This window comes from Crocuta crocuta, unplaced genomic scaffold, assembly GCF_008692635.1.
Source record: "Crocuta crocuta isolate KB4526 unplaced genomic scaffold, BGI_CrCroc_1.0 scaffold118, whole genome shotgun sequence".
Taxonomy (NCBI): domain Eukaryota; kingdom Metazoa; phylum Chordata; class Mammalia; order Carnivora; family Hyaenidae; genus Crocuta; species Crocuta crocuta.
In genome coordinates, this window is record NW_027551558.1 from 13302136 (window position 1) to 13322181 (window position 20046).

General features: G+C 39.4%; 1 protein-coding gene across 1 annotated transcript in view; it reads right to left on the reverse strand.

The window, feature by feature from the left end:
* STPG4 (sperm-tail PG-rich repeat containing 4) overlaps window positions 1-20046 on the reverse strand; it is a 43062-nt gene that overhangs the window by 16023 nt on the left and 6993 nt on the right. Inside the window, 2 exon segments of the mRNA XM_077749261.1 lie at window positions 10041-10095; window positions 10305-10369. Coding sequence (XP_077605387.1) covers window positions 10041-10095; window positions 10305-10369 — 120 coding nt within the window.

Below are 20046 nucleotides of genomic sequence, written 5' to 3' on the forward strand. Positions count from 1 at the left end.
TGATTTCATTAGAATGTGAAACATGAAGTGAAGGACATCACTATACTATTATAAGATACTGTCAGAAAAACTGAACACAGTCTCCTCTTTAACTTAGGAATTAGTGCCTACTTGCAATTATAGGATATTTTCCTAATTTTTAGTCCAATTTAAAAAAATGGTTAATATTAATTTACTTATTTTTGAGAGGGGGTAGGGTCAGAGAGAGAGGGAGACACGGAACTCAAAGCAGGCTCCAGACTCTGCGCTGTCAGCACAGAGCCCAATGCGGGGCTCAGGTACACAAACTGCAAGATCATGACCTGAGCCAAAGTCAGATGCTTAACTGACTGAGCCACCCAGGTGCCCCTAGTCCAATTTTTTAAAGGAAAGACCAAATCAAACTTTCTTGACTACTTTGAGATTTTGATTCTACTTAAAGTGAGTTCACATTAGTGGGTCAAGTTCTACCGGGATAATGAAGGCTCTTATATATGGAATAAATGAAAACAAGATTGACCATCAAGAGGGAAATAGTTGAGTAAATTATGATGTGATAACTTGATTATTTACCTAGTAAAAATAAAGTTTAAAAGGATTTATAATAATATAAAGTGAAACATGTGCTAAGTGAAAAAAGGATACAAAATTATCATGCACCATGATCACAACTATGTTTTTATTTTTTTCACAACTATGTTTTTAAAACTGCAAAGGAAAAAGGAGAAAATTAACATTATTGGTTGCATATGAGCAATGACAAAAATTGTAAACAGAATTTTCTGTATGTTCCAAATTATAATTTATTTATTTTTACTCTAATTTTATATTTTTATATATTTTTACTTAAATTTTAAGACATTTTATTAAATTTATAGAGAAGCCTAGTTTTAAACATCAATGGGAACCAAAAGCCTTATAATGAAAAACAGAAGTCTGACCTCACTCCTCTCCAATTGCATTCCCTAAGACTACAGGTTTTTGTGTTTTGTTTTTAAGAGTGTGTAACAGCACAGGATAGTGAATGTGAATAACACTATACTGATTCATTCACGCAACTAGCACTCTTAGAAGCACCTTTCACACATATATCTTAGGCATACATGTCTCTGAGCAGGTTCTAAAGAGCCTAAGGCAACTATTTTTAACTATTTTAAACTGTTCTTATAGAAGTGATCTTATCACTAAATAGTGCGTTCATACTGATATTTCTTAATTTATACTTTAAAAATTATCTATTCATGGCCTCCCGGAATGAATGAAGATATGGCACTTGCCCTATCCACTATTCCTCTCTCCTCATCCGCTCAAAGCAGCATTTTATTTTTTTCTAAGTAGCATTTTAAATCACTAACCAATGTTTACTAAATAAATATTATTCCTTGCAGAGCCAAGTTACATATTATGATACCTTTTCTTAGACGGTCTTTTGTTTTACCTGGGGTTAATGAGCACTTTGTTTTTTTCACCTGCACATTTTGCTATATGTATTTTCTTAATTTTTCCCATCATATCAGCTATTCTTAAATCCTTTTCTTCTTAAAAACATTCCTTCTGGGGTTCTTTAGTTTCTTTCTCAATGTGGATTGGTTTCCCTCCCACCCTGCTGCACAGTGGTCCACCTGGGACACCTTTTAAGTGCTCTCCCAGGCTGGACCCACCTTGTCCTAGAGCCCACATCTCCCTCCTGGATTCACTTCTTTGTTTTGCTGTATTTTATCACCAGTGACATCTTTAAAAAGAGTATTTGGGAGGCATTTTTTTTCTGAGTTTTTGCATGCTGGCAAATGTCTTTATTTTGTCTTTACAATTGACTGTTTGGCTGAACATAGAATTCTAAGTTGAAAAGAATTTTCCCTTTTTTCTCTCTCTGTGGGTGCTAACTGGATTTTAAAAAATCTTCCCTCAGGGTTCCTGGGTGGCTCAGTCAGTTAAGTTCAATTCTTGATTTCAACTCAGATCATGATCTCACAGTTGTATCCAGCTCTACACTGAGGTTGGAGCTAGCTTAGGATTCTCTCTCTCTCTCTCTGTCCCTACCCCCCCTCTAAATAAATAAATAAATAAATAAATAAATAAATAAATAAATAAATAAATTTTAAAATGTATTTAAAATCTTCCTTCTATTCCCTGTGTTCTGTTTTCAACCAGTTTTCCAACCTTCTGTTTATTTCCATCTCTTATTCGTGTTACAGGCTTTTCACATTTGTCTGGTGGAAGCTTAGGTATGTGGCTGGGATGTGTGGAGATCAGGCAAATGAATGGGGAGCCAGTCTGTTTCCTGAGGTTCCCTCAATGTCAGGAGTGGTTCTCTTTCCTCTAGGCTCATTGAGTTTTTCCAGAGGATAAATTCTACTAATCTTTTGCTTGAGGGGCAAATGTCCAAAGAGCAACATTTTACATTAGAAGAGGAAGGGAGCCTCCAGACTTAAATTACTCTCTGCATACAGTTCTGATTAATTTCCTGGTGTTCAACTAATTCCCTGTTTTACCTTACTTCCCCAAGTCCCAAGCCTCCCTGCAGTTCTAAGAGACAAACAGGCTCCCGTCCTCTCTGCACCATCCCCTGCCTGCTTCGTAATCTGTGGCTTCCTCTACTTTCTATTGTCTAAATATTGTTGAAATCTCTTGTCTGCAGTGTTTCCCTTTTTTTTCTATTTATCCATGCCGATTTATTTATTCTTTTGCTACCATTTTATTGCTATTTAAAAGTGAAAAGAGATTGATGTTTGGCCAATTTGCCATATTGAGCAGGAAATCATATATTACTTTTAGAATAGAAAATATAAACTTCAAAAGCAGGGGCACCTGGGTGGCTCAGTCAGTTAAGTGTCCAACGTCAGCACAGGTCATTGTCAACACTGATACTGGCCTGCTTCAGATCCTCTGTCTCTCTGTCTCTGCCCCTGCCCCTACCCCTCCATTCACGCTCTCTCTCTCAAAAAAAAAAGTAAAAAAAAAAAAAAAAACAACACTTTAGGGGTGCCTGGGTGGCTTAGTCGGTTAAGCGCCCGACTTTCGCTTAGGTCATGATCTCGCGGTTCGTGGGTTCGAGCCCCGCGTCGGGCTCTGTGCTGACTGCCAGCTCAGAGCCTGGAGCCTATTTCAGTCTGTGACTCCCTCTCTCTCTGACCCTCCCCTGCTCACGCTGTCTCTCTCTCTCTCTCTCCTAGATATAAATAAAAAACATTAAAAAAAATAAATTTAAAAAACCACTTTAAACTCAAATAGCTATTATTACCATAATTACATAAAGTACAGATATATAAATTGATATTCAAATTTTCTACATAAACAAGAACTCCCACCTATTTAGCATTCATTCTTGTAGTTTTTCTCTGAAACTATGCGTACTTTGACCGTTCTGTCAAAATTGGATCCTCTCGTAAGACTCAATCGATCAAGAATAAAATAGATCATAAATTTATTTTATAAAGAAAATGTCTGTAAAAATTCCCAACATAGTAACTCTTTGTGAATTTCTTTTTGCAGAATGCTTTTATGGCATTATCTTTAGGTTGATATCAAAATATCAAAAAGTGTAATACACATATTTTGTGCACAGAACAAACAGATAATGATATAAATATCTAAAAACAGGAACCCCTGTTTTCAGTTCCTTTTCTTTATCTCAGGTACTCTAATTCTTGTTGTCTCATCTATATTGCTGGAGGATGAGGGGATCTCTTAGTATCAATTGGATCAATATATTTCTCCTTCAAGAGCTTTTGTTTGTAAAAGAAGACATGTGGGGGCACCTGGGTGGCTCAATCCATTAAGCATCTAACTCTTTGATTTTGGCTCAGGTCATGATTTCTCCATTCATGGGTCTGAGCCCTGCATCAGGCTCCATGCTGACAGTGCAGAGCCTGCTTGGAATTCTCTCTCTCCCTCTCTCTCTGCCCCTCCCCTGCACATGCTCGCTCGCTCTCTCTCTCTCTCAAAATAAATAAATAAATAAGCCACATTTAACAATAAAACAATAATAAGAGGACATATGAAAAGGGGGGGAAAAAACCCTTTACAATTAAATCAAGAGTGATATGTCTTGGAGCACCTGGCTGACTCAGTTGGTTGAGCTACCGACTCTTGGTTTGGACTTGGGTTGTGATCTCGTGGTCGTGGAATTGAGCCCCGCATCAGGCTTGGAGCTGAGCATGGAGCCTTCTTAGGATTGTCTCTCTCTGACTCTCCACCTACTCCTCTCCTTTCCTCTCTCTCCCCCCAAATAAATAAATAAACATTAAAACAAAAAGAGGGGTCCCTGGGTGGCTCAGCTGGTTAAGCACCTGACTTTCGTTCAGGTCATAGTCTCACAGTTCGTGGGTTTGAGCCCCATGTCAGGCTCTGTGCCTCCTGAAGCAGGAGCCTGCTTCAGATTCTGTGTCTCCCTCTCTCTCTCTGCCCCTCCCCCACTCGCTCTCTGTCTCTCTCTCTCAAAAATAAACAGTAAAAAAAAAAAAAAGGATGGTGCATGTCTTATGTCTCAGATCTTAGGCTTTTATATCAAAATCCTTACTATGGGGGCACATGGCTGGCTCAGTCAGAAGAGCATGCAACTCTTGATCTCAGGGTTGTGAGTTTGACCCCCATGCTTCAGTAATTCAGAGATTACTGAAAAATAAAATCTTTAAAAAAAAAAATCCCTACTATGGAGTTTCAGGCATTACTGCAGTGGGCAGGGAGGTCTAAGTAAAAATTTCCCTTCTCTACCCCTCAACTAATAAAGGCTTCGTGAAAAAGCCTTTGGATCCAAAGGCTGAGAAGACAACTAGCACTTTGGTTTCTTTGAGTTTGGCTTAGCACACAGGCTCTGAAGGGACAAGTGTGGGTGTCCCTTTCCTCATTCAAGCCTTTTCTTCACTCCTGCCCTTCTCTCTTTCTTCCACCTGGAATCAGCACTTGCTAAGAAGCATACAAGTCAATGTATTCAGAAAGTTCTGGAGATGGCCAGAAGGAAGAAGGTACATGTGCTTCCATCAACAGATAATATTAAACTTGAGTCATCAGTGTCTGATTTTGGGTGCCAAGTTGTGCGTGCTAAGCCATTTGGTCCCACACTAGTTCCTGTGTGCTTGTGTGGGTACACCTTGGTTGGATTACTGACTTTGCTTTTTCATTTTTTCGGGGGGGGGGTGGTTATTGACTTTAGAGTGTCCTTGCCCTTCAAGAGGGAAGGGAGAGCACTGCTAAAATGTCTCATTTGCATTGAATACTCAACAATACCTACCTGGCATAGGGGTCTCACACATAGAGTCACCCAAAAGAGATGCATAGAGTAGATGAAAGAACTTCTACTGAAGTCAGCTAGACTCAGCTGAGTCTAGCTTTTTACAAAGAGACTTTGCTGAGAAAAGACTGGAGGTTCTAATATCCTAAAGGTGTCCCAAGGAAAAATATGGCCAAATAAGAAAAGCCAGTGTAGCAAGGCTCCCAGCTGAAGCCTAAGCTGCATCCATCCGTTGTTAAGGAACTTCAATGATCAGGGGCTAACAGGCAGGCTGGCAGATGGACATCTCAGGAGAGAGAAGCTTCTTGCATGTGAACTTATCCTACTGCAAAAAGGGTCCAACTTGGGCCCACAAACGAGCCTTAGTCATCAGTGAGGAATGGTGACACCAGAGACAACCCGTCTCCCACTTGGATTTGACCCCAGATCAGCTGTAAATGTCCAAAGGCACTAAGCAAGTCACTTGATCATGCTCACGCACTAGGCAGCACAGTTTAGAGCCCAGGTTTTGAGGTCACTATAAACGGGGTCTAAATTGTAGCTCCACTTCCTAAATAACTGTGTGACCTCTGGAAACTAACTTCCATTTCCTGACCTGTGGGATGGAGATGATAAATATTATCCCACCAAGTTGCTGTGAGGATTAAATGCATCTGCACCAGAAAACACTCAATGAATGATGGTGGTTATCACCATCAAAGCCAGCCCTAATAGAGTACAGTTGACCCTTGCACAGCATGCGGGTTAGGGGCAATGGCCCCCAAGCAGTGGAAAATGCATGTATAACTTTGGACTCCCCCCAAACTTAACTGCTAATAGCCCACTGTTGACTGAAAGCCTAACAATAACATACATAGTCAATTAGCATGTATTTTGTATGCTGTATGTATTATATATATTGTATTCTTACAATAAAGTAAGCTATAGAAAAAATGTTATTAAGATCATAAGAAAGAGAAAATACATTTATAGTACTATACTGTATTTACTAAAAAAAAATATCCACGTATAAGTGGACCCGCACAGTTCAAATCCATGTTGTTCAAGGGTCAGCTATAGCTCATTGACATAGATTCTTCCAGTTCTAAGAGTCCTAAATAGTTCTGCAATTATAATGTTAATTTCTAGAACAATTAAACTGAAAGATGAAATCAATCAAATGAGTTTTTCAGATAGAGATTAAGTAGCATATTATAATGGCCTAAAGATTACTGCCTTTATTTAACATTTCAGAATGTTCTGGTAGGCAGCATTTCTGTACCATACTCTACACAGCATACCATCTCCCACTGTTGGGATCAAAGGAATTTGTTCAACAGTTTACAAGTTTGTGGATCTAAACCAAACCCACATTCTGCTGTGGGAATGTATGTTTAGGACAGACATGAATCACAGCCTTGGGCTCTTTCTTTGTGTTAGAACATTTTCCATGAAAGTATTCTTTTCACTTTGTTGAAAGACAGGATGTTCCAAATCAGTGAATCACATTTATTTATAAAATAGAATGGATGAGGTGACATCAATGAAAATGGCAGAATAAGGATCTCCAAAAATCTTTTCCTCCATAAAAGGGATGAGAACAAAGGCAAAGACTGTCAGAATCAATTGACTTGTGCTATTTCATATACCAGGCTGCCTATCCTGTAGGACACCTAACCCGAACTAATATCAAATCATTTTTGATTTGAGCTTCTTTACTAACAGTAAACAAATCATTATTAGCTCACAGCATTCATTTAAAGCATATATTTCAATCTGGGTGCCTGGGTGACTCAGTCGGTTAAGCGTCCCATTTCCACTCATATCAAGATCTCATGGTTTGTGAATTTGAGACCCACATTGGGCTCTGTGCTGACAGCAAAGAGCCTGGAACCTGCTTCAGATTCTGTCTGCCTCTCTCTCTGCCCCTTCTCTGCTTGCACTCTGTCTGTCTGTCTGTCTCTCTCTCTCTCAGAAGTAAATAAACATTAAAAAAAATTTTTTAAGAATATATTTCAAGAGAAATAGAGTATTACCTAGCAAAAAACAAACAAACAAACAAACAAACAAAAAACCCCCAGATATCTTGACTGGTTGCTGCCGAAGCCAATCAGACATATGCATCTGTCTCTGTTCCTCCTATCAAATAAAAAAAGCATATCTACCACCACCCCCATTCCACACACACCCCCAAGAGAAGAGACACCAGCCAACAGAGATAAGATATCTGGGGTAGACATGAAGCAGCCTGGAGGAATGGTACCTGATGTGGCTCAGTGGGGAGAGCTGAAGCCCATGAGCCTGGAGAGGGCCTGCCAGAGAAGAAGGCTGATTTGCTCCATAGAACCCAAAAGAAGGTCAGGAATTTCAGCCCTGACAGGCCCCTGTGAGGTGGGAATGGAGGGTGGAAGCTGAAAGCAGGAGCACCTGGGGGGTGGGGGCTGAACGCAGGAGAACTGGTGTACCCCTTCTCTCCAGGTCCGTCCACCTCACCCCGTTCCTGTATCCTGGGGTGTTGGGGGATTCATTTCTGGGGAGACTGCACCAGAGAACTGGACTCAGGAGCCTCAGACACTGTGAGGACAGAAGCCTTTACTGAAAGAAGGAATTGAGTAAACTTCTCTACACCCCAAACAGTGAGACCCCCAGCCCCTCCCCGACTCCGCTCCCAGAACACCAACAACTGGCCTATACCCCAAGCCAGAGGCTGAGGAGTCATTTTGAAGCTACTAATATGTCAGAAAGAAAAGGCCTAGGGACACCCAAAGGAAAAACCATGCCCTCCTTCCTCCCATCAATCCACTGTGAAATCCACTGGACATAATCCCTACCTGTATTCATGTCCTTTGCCTGCTGTGACAAATTGTATTTGGTGGCTTAAAACAACAGAATTCTATTCTCTCATAGTTCAAGAGTCCAGAAGTCTGAAATCAGGGTCACTGGACTAAAATCAAGGTGTTAGTAGAGATACCTCTGGAAGGTCTAGGGAAGGGTCTGTCCTTGCCTCTTCCAGCTCCTGGTGACAGCCACCTTCTTTGGCTTGTGGCCGCGTCACTCTAACCTCTGCCTCTGCAGCCACATTGCCTTCTCCCCTTCTCAAATCTCCCCTTGCCTTTCTTATAAGGACACCTGTGATTGCATATAGGGCCCACTGGAAACCCAGGATAATCTCCCCATCTCAAGATCCTTCACATAATCACACAGAGTTTCTGCCACACAAGGTAACACTCACAGGTTCTAGGAATTAGGACACAGACACATTTTGGGGGCCATTATTCATCCCAGCACACCACCCACATACAGCCAGTTTTCAATCAATTTAGCTTCTCACATTTCCTTCATCTGTTTTACTTTTCTATTGATGTTTCTCCTACAGATTGTTTTTTTTTTATTATTATTAAGTGTATTGATTTGGAGAGAGAAAGAGGGGGGAAGGGGCAGAGAAAGAGAGAGAGAGAGTCCTAGGCAGCCTCCATACTAACAGCATCAGTGCGGAGCCCAGTGCGGGGCTCAAACTCATGAACCATGAAATCATGACATGAGCCAAAGTTGGATGCTTAACAGATAGAGCCATCCAGGCATCCCTCCTATAGATTGTTAAGAAAAGTACAGATAAGGCCATCAGGCTTTTATCTGCCATGTATGTTGCAAATATTTTTCCTAATTTGCATCTGCCTGTTTACTTATTTACAGTTTGTTTTCTGATATACAAAAAAATGTAAATGTGGTGGAATCAAATCAAATACTTCTTTTCCTTTGCAGTTCATCCATTGCTATTATCTCAGAAAATCTGCCCTATCCTAAAATTAGATATATGCTAATATGTTTTCTTCTGGTTTTATGGTTTCAAAAGTATTTAATTCCTTAATCAATATGAATTCATTTTAATATATGGTATGAAGAATCTAACTTAATTTTCTAAGTTATTTAATCAATTGTCTAGCATAAAATAGCTCTTCCTTTCCCTACTGATTTGACATACCATCTTTATCAAATATAAAATCTTACAGAGTCTATGGTCTGTTTCTGAACTCAGTTATCTAAATTCCTACTTCGGATGTTCATTGTATGTTTTTCTCCCTCTGAGTTTCTAGTTACAAATAGGTAACTCGAATCCATCAAACCATCCCCAAATAATTTCATATTTCCTTAATTCTGCAAAATGTTTATATAATTATTTATTTTTTGGCATCCTACTAGTTAGTTATCTAAAGGAGTTCATTTTTATCATAACACATGTACATATATTTGGAAACTTGTAGAAACAGGTAGGCGTTTCATACTTTGGAAAGAAACTAGAGAGAGATACTTTTCCTTTTTGTTGTTAATATAATGATCTATCAAATATCTCTGACTTTATCAATTAATTAAATCAAAAAATACCATGTGTCAGCCTTTTGTCTACATATACAGGACAAAACAGACAAAACTCCTCACCTTCCTGAAGCTTATATTCTAGTGAGAGAGACAGATAAAACAGGACAGATTAATGTTTAAGTGTAGTGTATCAGTGATTAGCAATACAGAGAAGAAAAAACAACAAGGAAGGGGCATTGGAAATTCTGAACAGTTGAACAGGATCACTTCACTGAGAAGATGATAGGAGTCAAGACCTACAGAAAGTAAAGGAGCCTTTACTTTTCTTCTATAACTTGACACAAATGGGTTACTTACATTGAAATCCCTAGTATATCTTCACATATACTTTAAGTACATATTAAATAAATTACATTAATTATCCATTGCTTATCTACTACAGTGAACAAAATGTTAATCTTGATATCTCAAAATGAACCATTGAATGTTTTAAACATCAAATTCATCAGGAGTTAATTGTCTACAATATACTTACAGGAGTGAAGCAGCTTGTTGGAAATCTTTGAACTACAGAACGAAATACGAAGCTCCTATATTAAAAGAGAAAAGACAATATTCTAAACCTTTTTTTTAATGTGAGAACTTCATTAACTTAGTCCCTATCTCTCACTAAATATTTAAAAACAATCTGGATATGATGGGCTTAAATGAGGTTTAAAAGCCATTAGTATTGGTTAAGTATGTAAATAAAAAGGCAAAGGTGAAATTATTAAAAGCAACTTAGTAAGTATATAATTACCTGGAGGCGTGCTTGGGAACTGGTGCAGGAAGTAGATCGTATTGCCCTGGTGAAAGCTTAACCGACTACACAGAATGGACAAGGACACCAAAAATAGATTAATACAGGTCTCAAGCTCACTTTATTTTATTACCCGTCATTCATTATCCTTTATTTTACGATTATACAACATTACATAATTTATTCTCCATCTTAATAATGGGGAAAAAACATTTTCAAAGATGGAGCTTCAAAACATTCAACCAATGCTCACTTTTCATGGTACATTTATTTTTAATGTTTATTTTTGAGAGAGAGATTCTGAGCAAGCAGTGCAAGGGAGGGGCAGAGAGAGGGGGGAGACAGAGGATCCAAAGCAGGCTCCGCAATGACAGCAGAGAGCCCAGCGTGGGGCTCTAACCCATGAACTGTGAGATCATGACCTGAGCTGAAGTCAGACATTTAACCAACTGAACCACCTAGGGCCCCTTCTTGATAAATTTTATATGACAGTATGCCTGAGATGATGCATAGAAAAAAATGCTATAAAATTGATCATATTTTAAATGTACTAGATTCAACAAATCAATTCAACTACTATTTAGTGAGCCTGCTCTGTAGGTAAAGAACTGTGCTAGGTGTAATGGGGAATACAACAGTCCCTGACCAGCAGGAGTGAGCCGGCACATACCTACACAATTCTAATATAAAATAGTATAAATAAAATTATAAAAGACAGACTGAGGGTAGGTAGAGATTAAATCCAACTGAGTGACCCGCAGCTAATATCACATACTCAATGGTGAAAAGCTAAAAGCTTTTCCTCTAAGATCACAAATAGGGAAAGGGTGCCCTCTCTCTCCATCCCTATTCAACATAGCATTGGAAGCCCCAGCCAGAGTAATTAGGCAAGAAAAAAAAATTAAAAAGCATCCAAATTGGAAAGAAAGAAGCAAAACTGTTCTTGTTCACAGATGACATGATCTTATACATAAAAAATCCTAAAGACTCCACCAAAAAACTGTCAGAATAAATAAAATCAGTAAATTTACAGGATACCAAAACAAATTAGAAAACTCAGAGCTGAGGTTTCATGTACTAACAATGAACTTTTTTCTAAAAATTTTTAATGTTTATTTATTTATTTTTTTGAGAGAGAGCAAGCCAGGGAGATGCAGAGAGAGAGAGAGAGAGAGAGAGGAGAGAGAAATTTCCAAGCAGGCTCCATGCTATCAACTCAGAGCCTGACACAGGGCTCAAACTCACAAACTGCAAGATCATGACCCGAGCCAAAACCAAGAGTCAGACGCTTAATAGATTGAGCCACCCAGGCACCCCTAACGATGAAGTATCGGAAAAAGAAATTAGGAAAATAATCTTATTTAAAATAGCATCAGAAACAATAAACACTTAGGAATTAACTAGAGAGGTAAAAGATCTATAAACCGAAAACTGTAAGACACTGATAAAAGAAATTAAAGAAGGCACAAATAAAAGCAAAGATATTTGTGTTCATGGATTGGAAGAATTAATACTGTTAAAATATCCATACTACCCAAACCAATCTACAGATCTAATGCAATCCCTATCAAAATTCCAACTGCATATTTCCTACATATAGAAAAAACACTAATATTGATATGTAATCCCCTAAGACTGCCAATAGGCAAAGCAATCTTGATAAATAACAAAGCTGGAGGCATCACACGTCCTGATTTCAAACCATATTACAAAGCTATAGCAATCAAAACAGTGTGGTGCTAGAATAAAAACAGACTTACAGACCAATAGAACAGAATAGAGAGCCCAGAAATAAACCCACTAATATCGAACAAGAGCACCAAGAATACACAGTGGGTAGGGGACAGTCTCTTCAATAAGTGGTAATGGGGAAACTGGATATCCACATGGGAAGAATGACACTAGACCCCTATCTTATACCACTCACAAAAATTAATTCAAAATGGACCAAATACTTAAATGTAAGACCTGAAACCATAGACCCCTAGATGAAAACATAGGGGAAAACTCTTTGATGGTGGTTTTGGCAATGGTTTTTTTTTTTAATTTTTTTTAATAAATTGTTAATATCCAAAATACAACTCATGAGTTTTTGTAGAAAAACAAAAAACAATCTGATTAAAAATTAGTAAAAGACCTAAACAGACATTTTTCTATGTCTAAAGAAGACATACAAGTGGCCAACATGTGCATGAAAAGGTGCTCGTTGTCACTAATTGTCAGGGAAATGCAAATGAAAACTACAATGAGCTATCACCTCACACCTATTAGGAAGGCTATTATCAAAAAGATAAGAGATGACAAGTGTGGATCAGGATGTGGAGAAAAGAAACTCCCTGTGCACTATTGGTAGGAATGTAAAATTATACAGCCTTTATGGGAAATAGTATGGAGATTCCTCAAAAATTAAAAAATAGAGGGGCGCCTGGGTGGCTCAGTCGGTTAAGCATCCGACTTCGGCTCAGGTCATGATCTCATGGTTCGTGGGTTTGAGCCCCGCGTCGGGCTCTGTGCTGACAGCTCAGAGCCTAAAGCCTGTTTCAGATTTTGTGCCTCCCTCTCTCTCAGACCCTCCCCTGCTCACACTGTCTCTCTCTCTCTCTCAGAAATAAATAAAAAACATTAAAAAAATTTTTTTTAATTAAAAAATAGAGCTACCTGACTCCCATGTTCACTGCAGCATTATTCACAAAGAGCCACGCTATGGAAACAACCCAAATGTCCACTGATGGTTGAATGGATAATGAATACATATGTGACATAAATGATATATATATGTATATAGGAAACCCTGCCATTTGCAACAACATGGATGAACCTAGAGCACATTATGCCGAGTGAAATTAGCCAGAGAGAAACAAATACTGTTTTGTATCACTTATATGTGGGATCTAAAAGGGTACTCATGGGGTGCCTAGCTGGCTCAGTTGTTGGAGCGTGCTACTCGATCTCTGGGTTTTGAGTTTAAGTCCCATATTAGGTGTAAAGATTGCTTAAGAAATAAAATCTTTGGGGATGCCAGGGTGGCTCAGTTGGTTAAGCATCCAACTTCAGCTCAGGCCATGATCTCACGGTGTGTGGGTTTGATCCCCATGCCGGTCTGTGTGCTGACAGCTAGCTCAGAGCCTGGAGCCTGCTTCAGATTCTGTATCTCCTTCTGTCTCTGACCCTCCCCTGCTCACGCTGTCTCTCTCTCTCTCAGAAATAAATTTAAAAAATTAAAAAAAAAATTTAAAAAACCACTGTNGGTGGGGGGGGCGTGAGGAAATGGGGAAATGAATGTCAAAGCGTACAGACTTTCAGTTACTAGATGAATGAGTTCTGGGGATATAATGTACAGCACAGTGACTATAGTTAATAATGTATTGTATCCTTGACAACTGTTAAGAGACTAGATCTTATGGGTTCTCACCACACACTCACAAATACTAACTATGTGCAGTGATGGATGTTAATTAACTTGATGTGGTAATCATTTCACGAGGCATACACATATACACAGTTTTATTTGTCAGCTATACCTCAGTAAAGCCAGGAGAAAATAATTAAATAAATAAATCCACCAGGGTGATCCAAAGATGGCGAAGACAGTAAGACTTGATTGGGATTTTAGGGAAGGCAAGACTTCCTCCAGGGGGCCAAAGAAGGGCATTTGAAGGAGGAATGTTGCAGAAAAGATGGTCTCTCTACCTACTGCCAAACTTATTGCAAACTACCTGGGTGACTCTTGTCCCTGAATCTACAGACAACAGCCCAGAAGTGTGTGACATATGGGAGTGTCAGGGGCTGGTACGCACACAGAGCGGGATAGAGAATGAGAAGCCAGGGGAGGACCGACCAGACCTCCAGAACTGGCTGTGTCGAAGGAGCGGGCAGGGAGGAGGTGTATTACGAAATCCTGGGAAGAATCCTTCCTTGAAGAACAACCTTCTCCACCCCCTATTATTTAAAAATCAGATTTAGAAGTATAATACTGCCTTTGCTGAAAATGAGGCACCCGTATCCTGGCACTATCCGCCACGTGGAAGTTCAGCTATCCTATCTCACCCCCCAGCTGTGAGGTCCTAATACAATTTTGATTGCAGAGGCAGCTTTTTGTGGATACAGTGATAATAACAGTAAATACAGATTTTATGATGAAATATATACATTGCCCTGGTGCACCTGTGCCTTCTTAATTGCTCACTCAACATAATAAACACCAAGGAAACATGTGTTTGTTTGCTTATCACACCATAGAAGCACAGGAATATATTTTAAGCAGGCAGCTTTCTTGGGGGCCACAGCATCTTATTTCTTGGTTTTGATGATGGTTGCATGTATATTTGCTTTCTATTTACTTTCAATTGTGCATATATACTTTATGCTCATTGTTCTTGTGCTCTCTCCTTCATACACATATATACACATACAGAAGAGGAGAAATAGGAAAGAGAACTGAAAAGTAAAAAAACAAAACCAAAGACCAAGAAACAAACACACACAAAAAACTTTACGCAGCTGTTTATTCTTCTATATTTAGCAATCACAAAAGATTTACGTAATAAAGTACTCATGGAAAAACTCTAGACAGCATTAATCTAGAAAGGAATATTGGTTACCCATAGCTTCTATATTTATCCTACTTTATTTGGCATTGGCCATTCTTTGCTATTTGATATAGTTGAGGGGGCTGATTTTTTTCCTATAAAGTCTTAAATAGTCAGCTGCCTGACATAAGAGACTGTTTCTCTGTGCATTGCTTAACTTGTTGCAAACTATCTGGGTAGTCCCATTATCCTTGGGTCTAATGGAATATATAAGTATATATAACTCCAAAAGAATAGATGTGTGTATGTATGTGTATGCATATGTGGATGTGCGCATATGTGCACATGCGCGCGTGCGCGCGCGCGCGCACACACACACACACACACACACACACACTTTCCTAATTCCAATCTACGCTTCTGAGTTCTTCATTTGTAAGATACAGCTCAGAGAATCTAGACGATGTGCCCACAGAAGGACCGGACTCTAGCTAACTGTTTCAATTCACATTGATTAGGCACTCAGAAATCTTACAATCTTGGGATCATAAAACACGGCACGATATCATTGTGGATACTTATTTCAGTCAGGTGGTACCAGCACCATTAATGTCAAAAACCTGGAATAAGTGAAAAAATCCAACCCTACTTATCAGGTCCTTGGTGTGACAGTATTTTGAAAATCCAGATCCATAAATAGGTGGTTAGAAGGAAACAGATTTTTCACCCCTTTAGCATCCCTATCAGAATAATCATAATGTGAGTGAAGTGAATGGGCTAGTAGGTACCATATTTTTAGGCACTAGGGGTAGAAATTTCACCAAATGTATCCTTTCTCTGAGAAGTCAAGTCTCTTATGTCTTATGAAAGTATCACTGATTCACTGTTCAGACTTGGGACTGAGAAATAGATGGGACATGGGACTTTCTCAGAAAGAAGCCTGCCTCATGATAGCAATGATATTGTTCTTAATTTTGCCAGTATCTTGTAGTTTTCATCAGCTCCAAATGAACGTTAAGAAGTACAAGTGGGTCCCAGTCCGAGAGGGATTCTCTGTATCCATTTTTCAAAATTCATTTTCACTAGCGGCTTTCTTGACATATTTGCATGTGACAATTACTGCCTTGCCTTGCAGGTGCTCTCTGAGAGCTCAACCTCAAAAAATACTTGCTAAATAAGCCAACTCTGAGGGTCACTTTTTAAATTTAAGTTTAAAAACAATGAACTGTCCCATCTACATTTTGCTCTTCATTATCCCAACATTTACCACTTGAGTTCCCTACAGTATTACTTGCCGGCCTTTCTTTGGGTGCAAGGTTTCTGTCCGTTGATATTTTGCTCGATGCAAAACCATTCTGTTGAAATTTCCCATCAGCCATTATTTTTACCATGGAACACTTTTCAAATTAACATGTCTTCCGAGATAGCATTATCACAGCTATAAACACAGCTAAGAAGGATCAATGAATTGACCAGATTTGCTCAACCTCAGTCTCCCAATCAGCTGTTCAAGGATGTCTTTTGAACACATTAGAATGGGTCCTTTGGCTAATTTTCTAAGTTAACAGGGGTGCCTTTCCAGCCTGGCCCCTCCTTTTGATATGGGGGTGGGGAGAGGCAGAATTACCAAGTTTGTTTCCTTTTACATGAGCTTCACCTTCCAAGGTATACCACTGTATGGATGTACCATTATATAATTAGTCCTTAGTCCTCTGGTTAGTAAAATCATAAACAATGCTACAGTGCTGTATATAAATATCTCATTGTACTTTTGTAAGACCATTTGCAAATTCCTGACAGTGGAATCCCTCACTATGTGCATTTAAAACATTACTAGAAATTGACAAATTACTTGCGATAATTTGTTTTATACAGTGTACGAGAATATGTTTCTGTACCCCCTTTGCCAATAATGGGTATCATCAAACTCAAATTGTTGATCATCTGATAGGCAAAGAATTGTGTCTAGCTGCTTTGTTCCTTTGTAATTACTTAATTATTAGTTGAAGCCAAGCATCATTTTTTGGTTTTGTGTGTGTATATGTGTTTTTAGTAACTGGTATGTCTCTTTGTGAATTGCTAGTTCACAGCCTTTGTTCATTTTTAAACCAGACTATCTATTTCAATTGTATTATAAGAGAACATGACTCATTTTTACCCTTTGATGCAAGAGTGTTGAAGCCACACAGTTACTGACTCATGGGCTACAGACTGGGCCAGAGTTACCATCTTCTCTCTGTCCTGCTCATTGTAGGGAAATTCTGGCATAGACTTTGCTGACTTCAGGTTGTTTGGAAGTTCCCTTAGCATACCGATTTCAAGCTTATACTTAAAAATTTCCCATTTGAGTCATTTGATCCATGTTTCTAGTTGAAAACATAAACAACAGATGTAAAATGCCACTGGACTTATAATACTCTGTAAGATGGAGCTGCAGAATAGCACAATTTTTCTCTTTTTTTCTCATTCTTTTGAGAGAGAGTACACATGACTGGAGGAGGGGCAAAGGAGGAGAGAAAGAAAGAGAGAGAGGGAGAGAGGGAGAGAGAAAGAGAGAGGGAATCTTAAGCAGGCTCCACATCGAACTCCAAGCCAATGCAGGGCTCAATCTCACAACCCTGAGATCATGACCTGAGCCGATATCAAGAGTCAGCTGCTCCACCAACTGAGCCACCCAGGTGCCCCAAGCACAATTTTTCTGTACGAGCATTTTGGCAATGCATCTCTAAAGACTTAGATACCTATATACCCTTTCCCCCAAAATTCCACTCTAATGACTAACAACAGAAATTGGTTGAATACATTAGGATATATCCATATAGTAGAATACTATGTAGCTATTTAAAATGTTGTAGAGAGGGGCACTTGGGTGGCTCAGCCAGTTAACCATCTGACTCTTGATATTGCCTCAGGTCATGATCTCAGTTCATGAGATGGAGCTTGCTTGGGATTCTCTCTCCCTTTCTCTGCCCCTCCCCTGCTTGTGGATTCTCACATGCGCCCTCTCTGTCTCTCTGTCTCTCTCTCTCAAAATAAACATTTAAGAAATAAAATAAAATGATGTAGAGAATACATAATGGTATGGAAAAGATTCACAGTATATTTCTAAGGGAAAAAAAAACAGATCTGGTTTCTATATATAGCAAGCTAAGTTATTTGGATGATAAAGTTTCCACTGTAGATGACTACTAGAAATGAGGAATAAATTATTAAGAGCAAATAAGAGATTTTAAAACAATATGAAATTGCTAACAAGATAATAAGGAATCATAAGAACCACAAACCAAGACATAGCGAAAAGCCAGAGAGGAACTGTGGCCTAGCTTTTGCTGGTCCAGACCAAACTTAGCAGAAGAACAGAGCTGTGTCTGAGGGAACTTCAGAATACTACAAGGATCCAGAGGTCAAAGCCTGGGCCCATCAATGATGGTGATCTAATGGGAGTCCTACCCACAGGAACCGGAGACCCGAAAAGAGCACTTCGTGAAAGTAAACTCTCCTACATCACCCAATGCTAAGGGTCTGTAGAAAGAGTTGCCTTGGTGCTAAGCAGAATTGGAAGAGGGGAAAGCAATCCACCACTGAGAGAGTGTAACCATGGGCTGGTCCTTCTCACAGAGTCCAGTCCAAATTCCCATCATTGGAATGATTCGAGAACACATAAGCAGTGTATTTCAAGTAGCACCAGACTGGTAGCTCCCCCAAGTATCAGCAGAACCAAAAGTAAATCTTTTCTGAAGGAAAACACTTTCCTCTTGGATCTTAGGATTCATGAAACTAAGTCTGAGGAGCAATGAGCAATACACATACAAAGAAAATCACACATCAAAGGAAACAGAGTAAGGCCCAGTCAGATTTCAGATATTTGGATAATCATTCATTCATTCCACATTCAACAGATATTAACCATCAGACACTGTTCTAGAGGCAAAGATGTAACAGTGAACAAAACAGATAAACATTCATGTCCTCATGAAGCTTCACTCTCGTGGGAGAAAACAGACAACAAAATAATAATAATAAAAATAATAAATAATAAAATAACAAATACAAATATAGTATATTGATGGCTAAAGAAAGAAATAATAAGGGCAGGATAGGGAAGGTCAGGAGTGTCAGGTGGCCAATTTAAATGGGGCCTGAAGAAGGAGATGGAGCGAGCCATGCAGATATCTGGAATAAGAGAATTCCAAAAGAAAGAAGATTCAGTGCAAAGATACCGGGGTGGAATGGCAAGCTCAAGAAGCAGCCAGGAGGCCAGTGGGGCAGGAAGAGAGTCAGAGGGAATAGTAAGATAAAGTCAGTTCACAATAAAGCTGTTGACCCTGAAGACAACCATTTAGAGATCATGCCCACTATCACACAGGTTCTCAATCAGGAAGGAGGTGGGTTTGTTTGCTAGTTGGTTGGTTGTTGGTCGGTTGGTTTTATCACTGCCCTCCTCACCCTGGGGAATACTTGGCAATGTCTAGAGACAGTTTTGGTTGTTATAATGGTGTGGGGGGNGGCATCTAATTAGCTAAAGGCATTTAATTATCCAGGAATGTTGCTGAACATCCTACAAAGCTCAGAAGAGCCCCCACAACAAAAAATTTTCCTGTCCAAAGTGTCAATACTGCCAAGGTTGAGAAACCCTGAATTAGACATACAAGTGCAGAAATCAAAACGGCAGTTGGATATACAAGTCTGGAGTTTAAGAGAGAAGTCTAGGAAGATGACATAAATTTGGAAATCTCAAAGAGATAGATGGTGTCTAGAGCCCAGGGACTGAATGAGATCACCAAGGGAGTGAGCAGAGATGAGGAAGAGGTGGAGTGCCCCTGATGAACTTAAAATGAGACCAGTCGTTCGGCTACAAGGATGCAAATACAAAATTCCCAGAGACTTGGATTTAACCAGTGTTAAATCCCCTGGCCTTGCCAGGCAAGTAAGATGAGCCACTGGGGCTAGGGAACCAAGGGCGTACACAGGGAGAAACTCTAACGATAAACTCCAAACTGCAGCTTTGCAAGGAAGGAAAACATCAGAACATCAGAGGCAGTGAAAAGGAGGATCCATGGATTACAGATTGGGAAGATGGAAAACTTGCTGAGGTTGGGGTGCTAGGGTGAGTGAGACAGAAGATTAGGAGGGGATGATAAGAGTGGATTGCACGCAGTTGAGCTTGGGGAGGGTTGAAATGATCGGTCTTGAAAAACTCTAAGGAGTGAGGA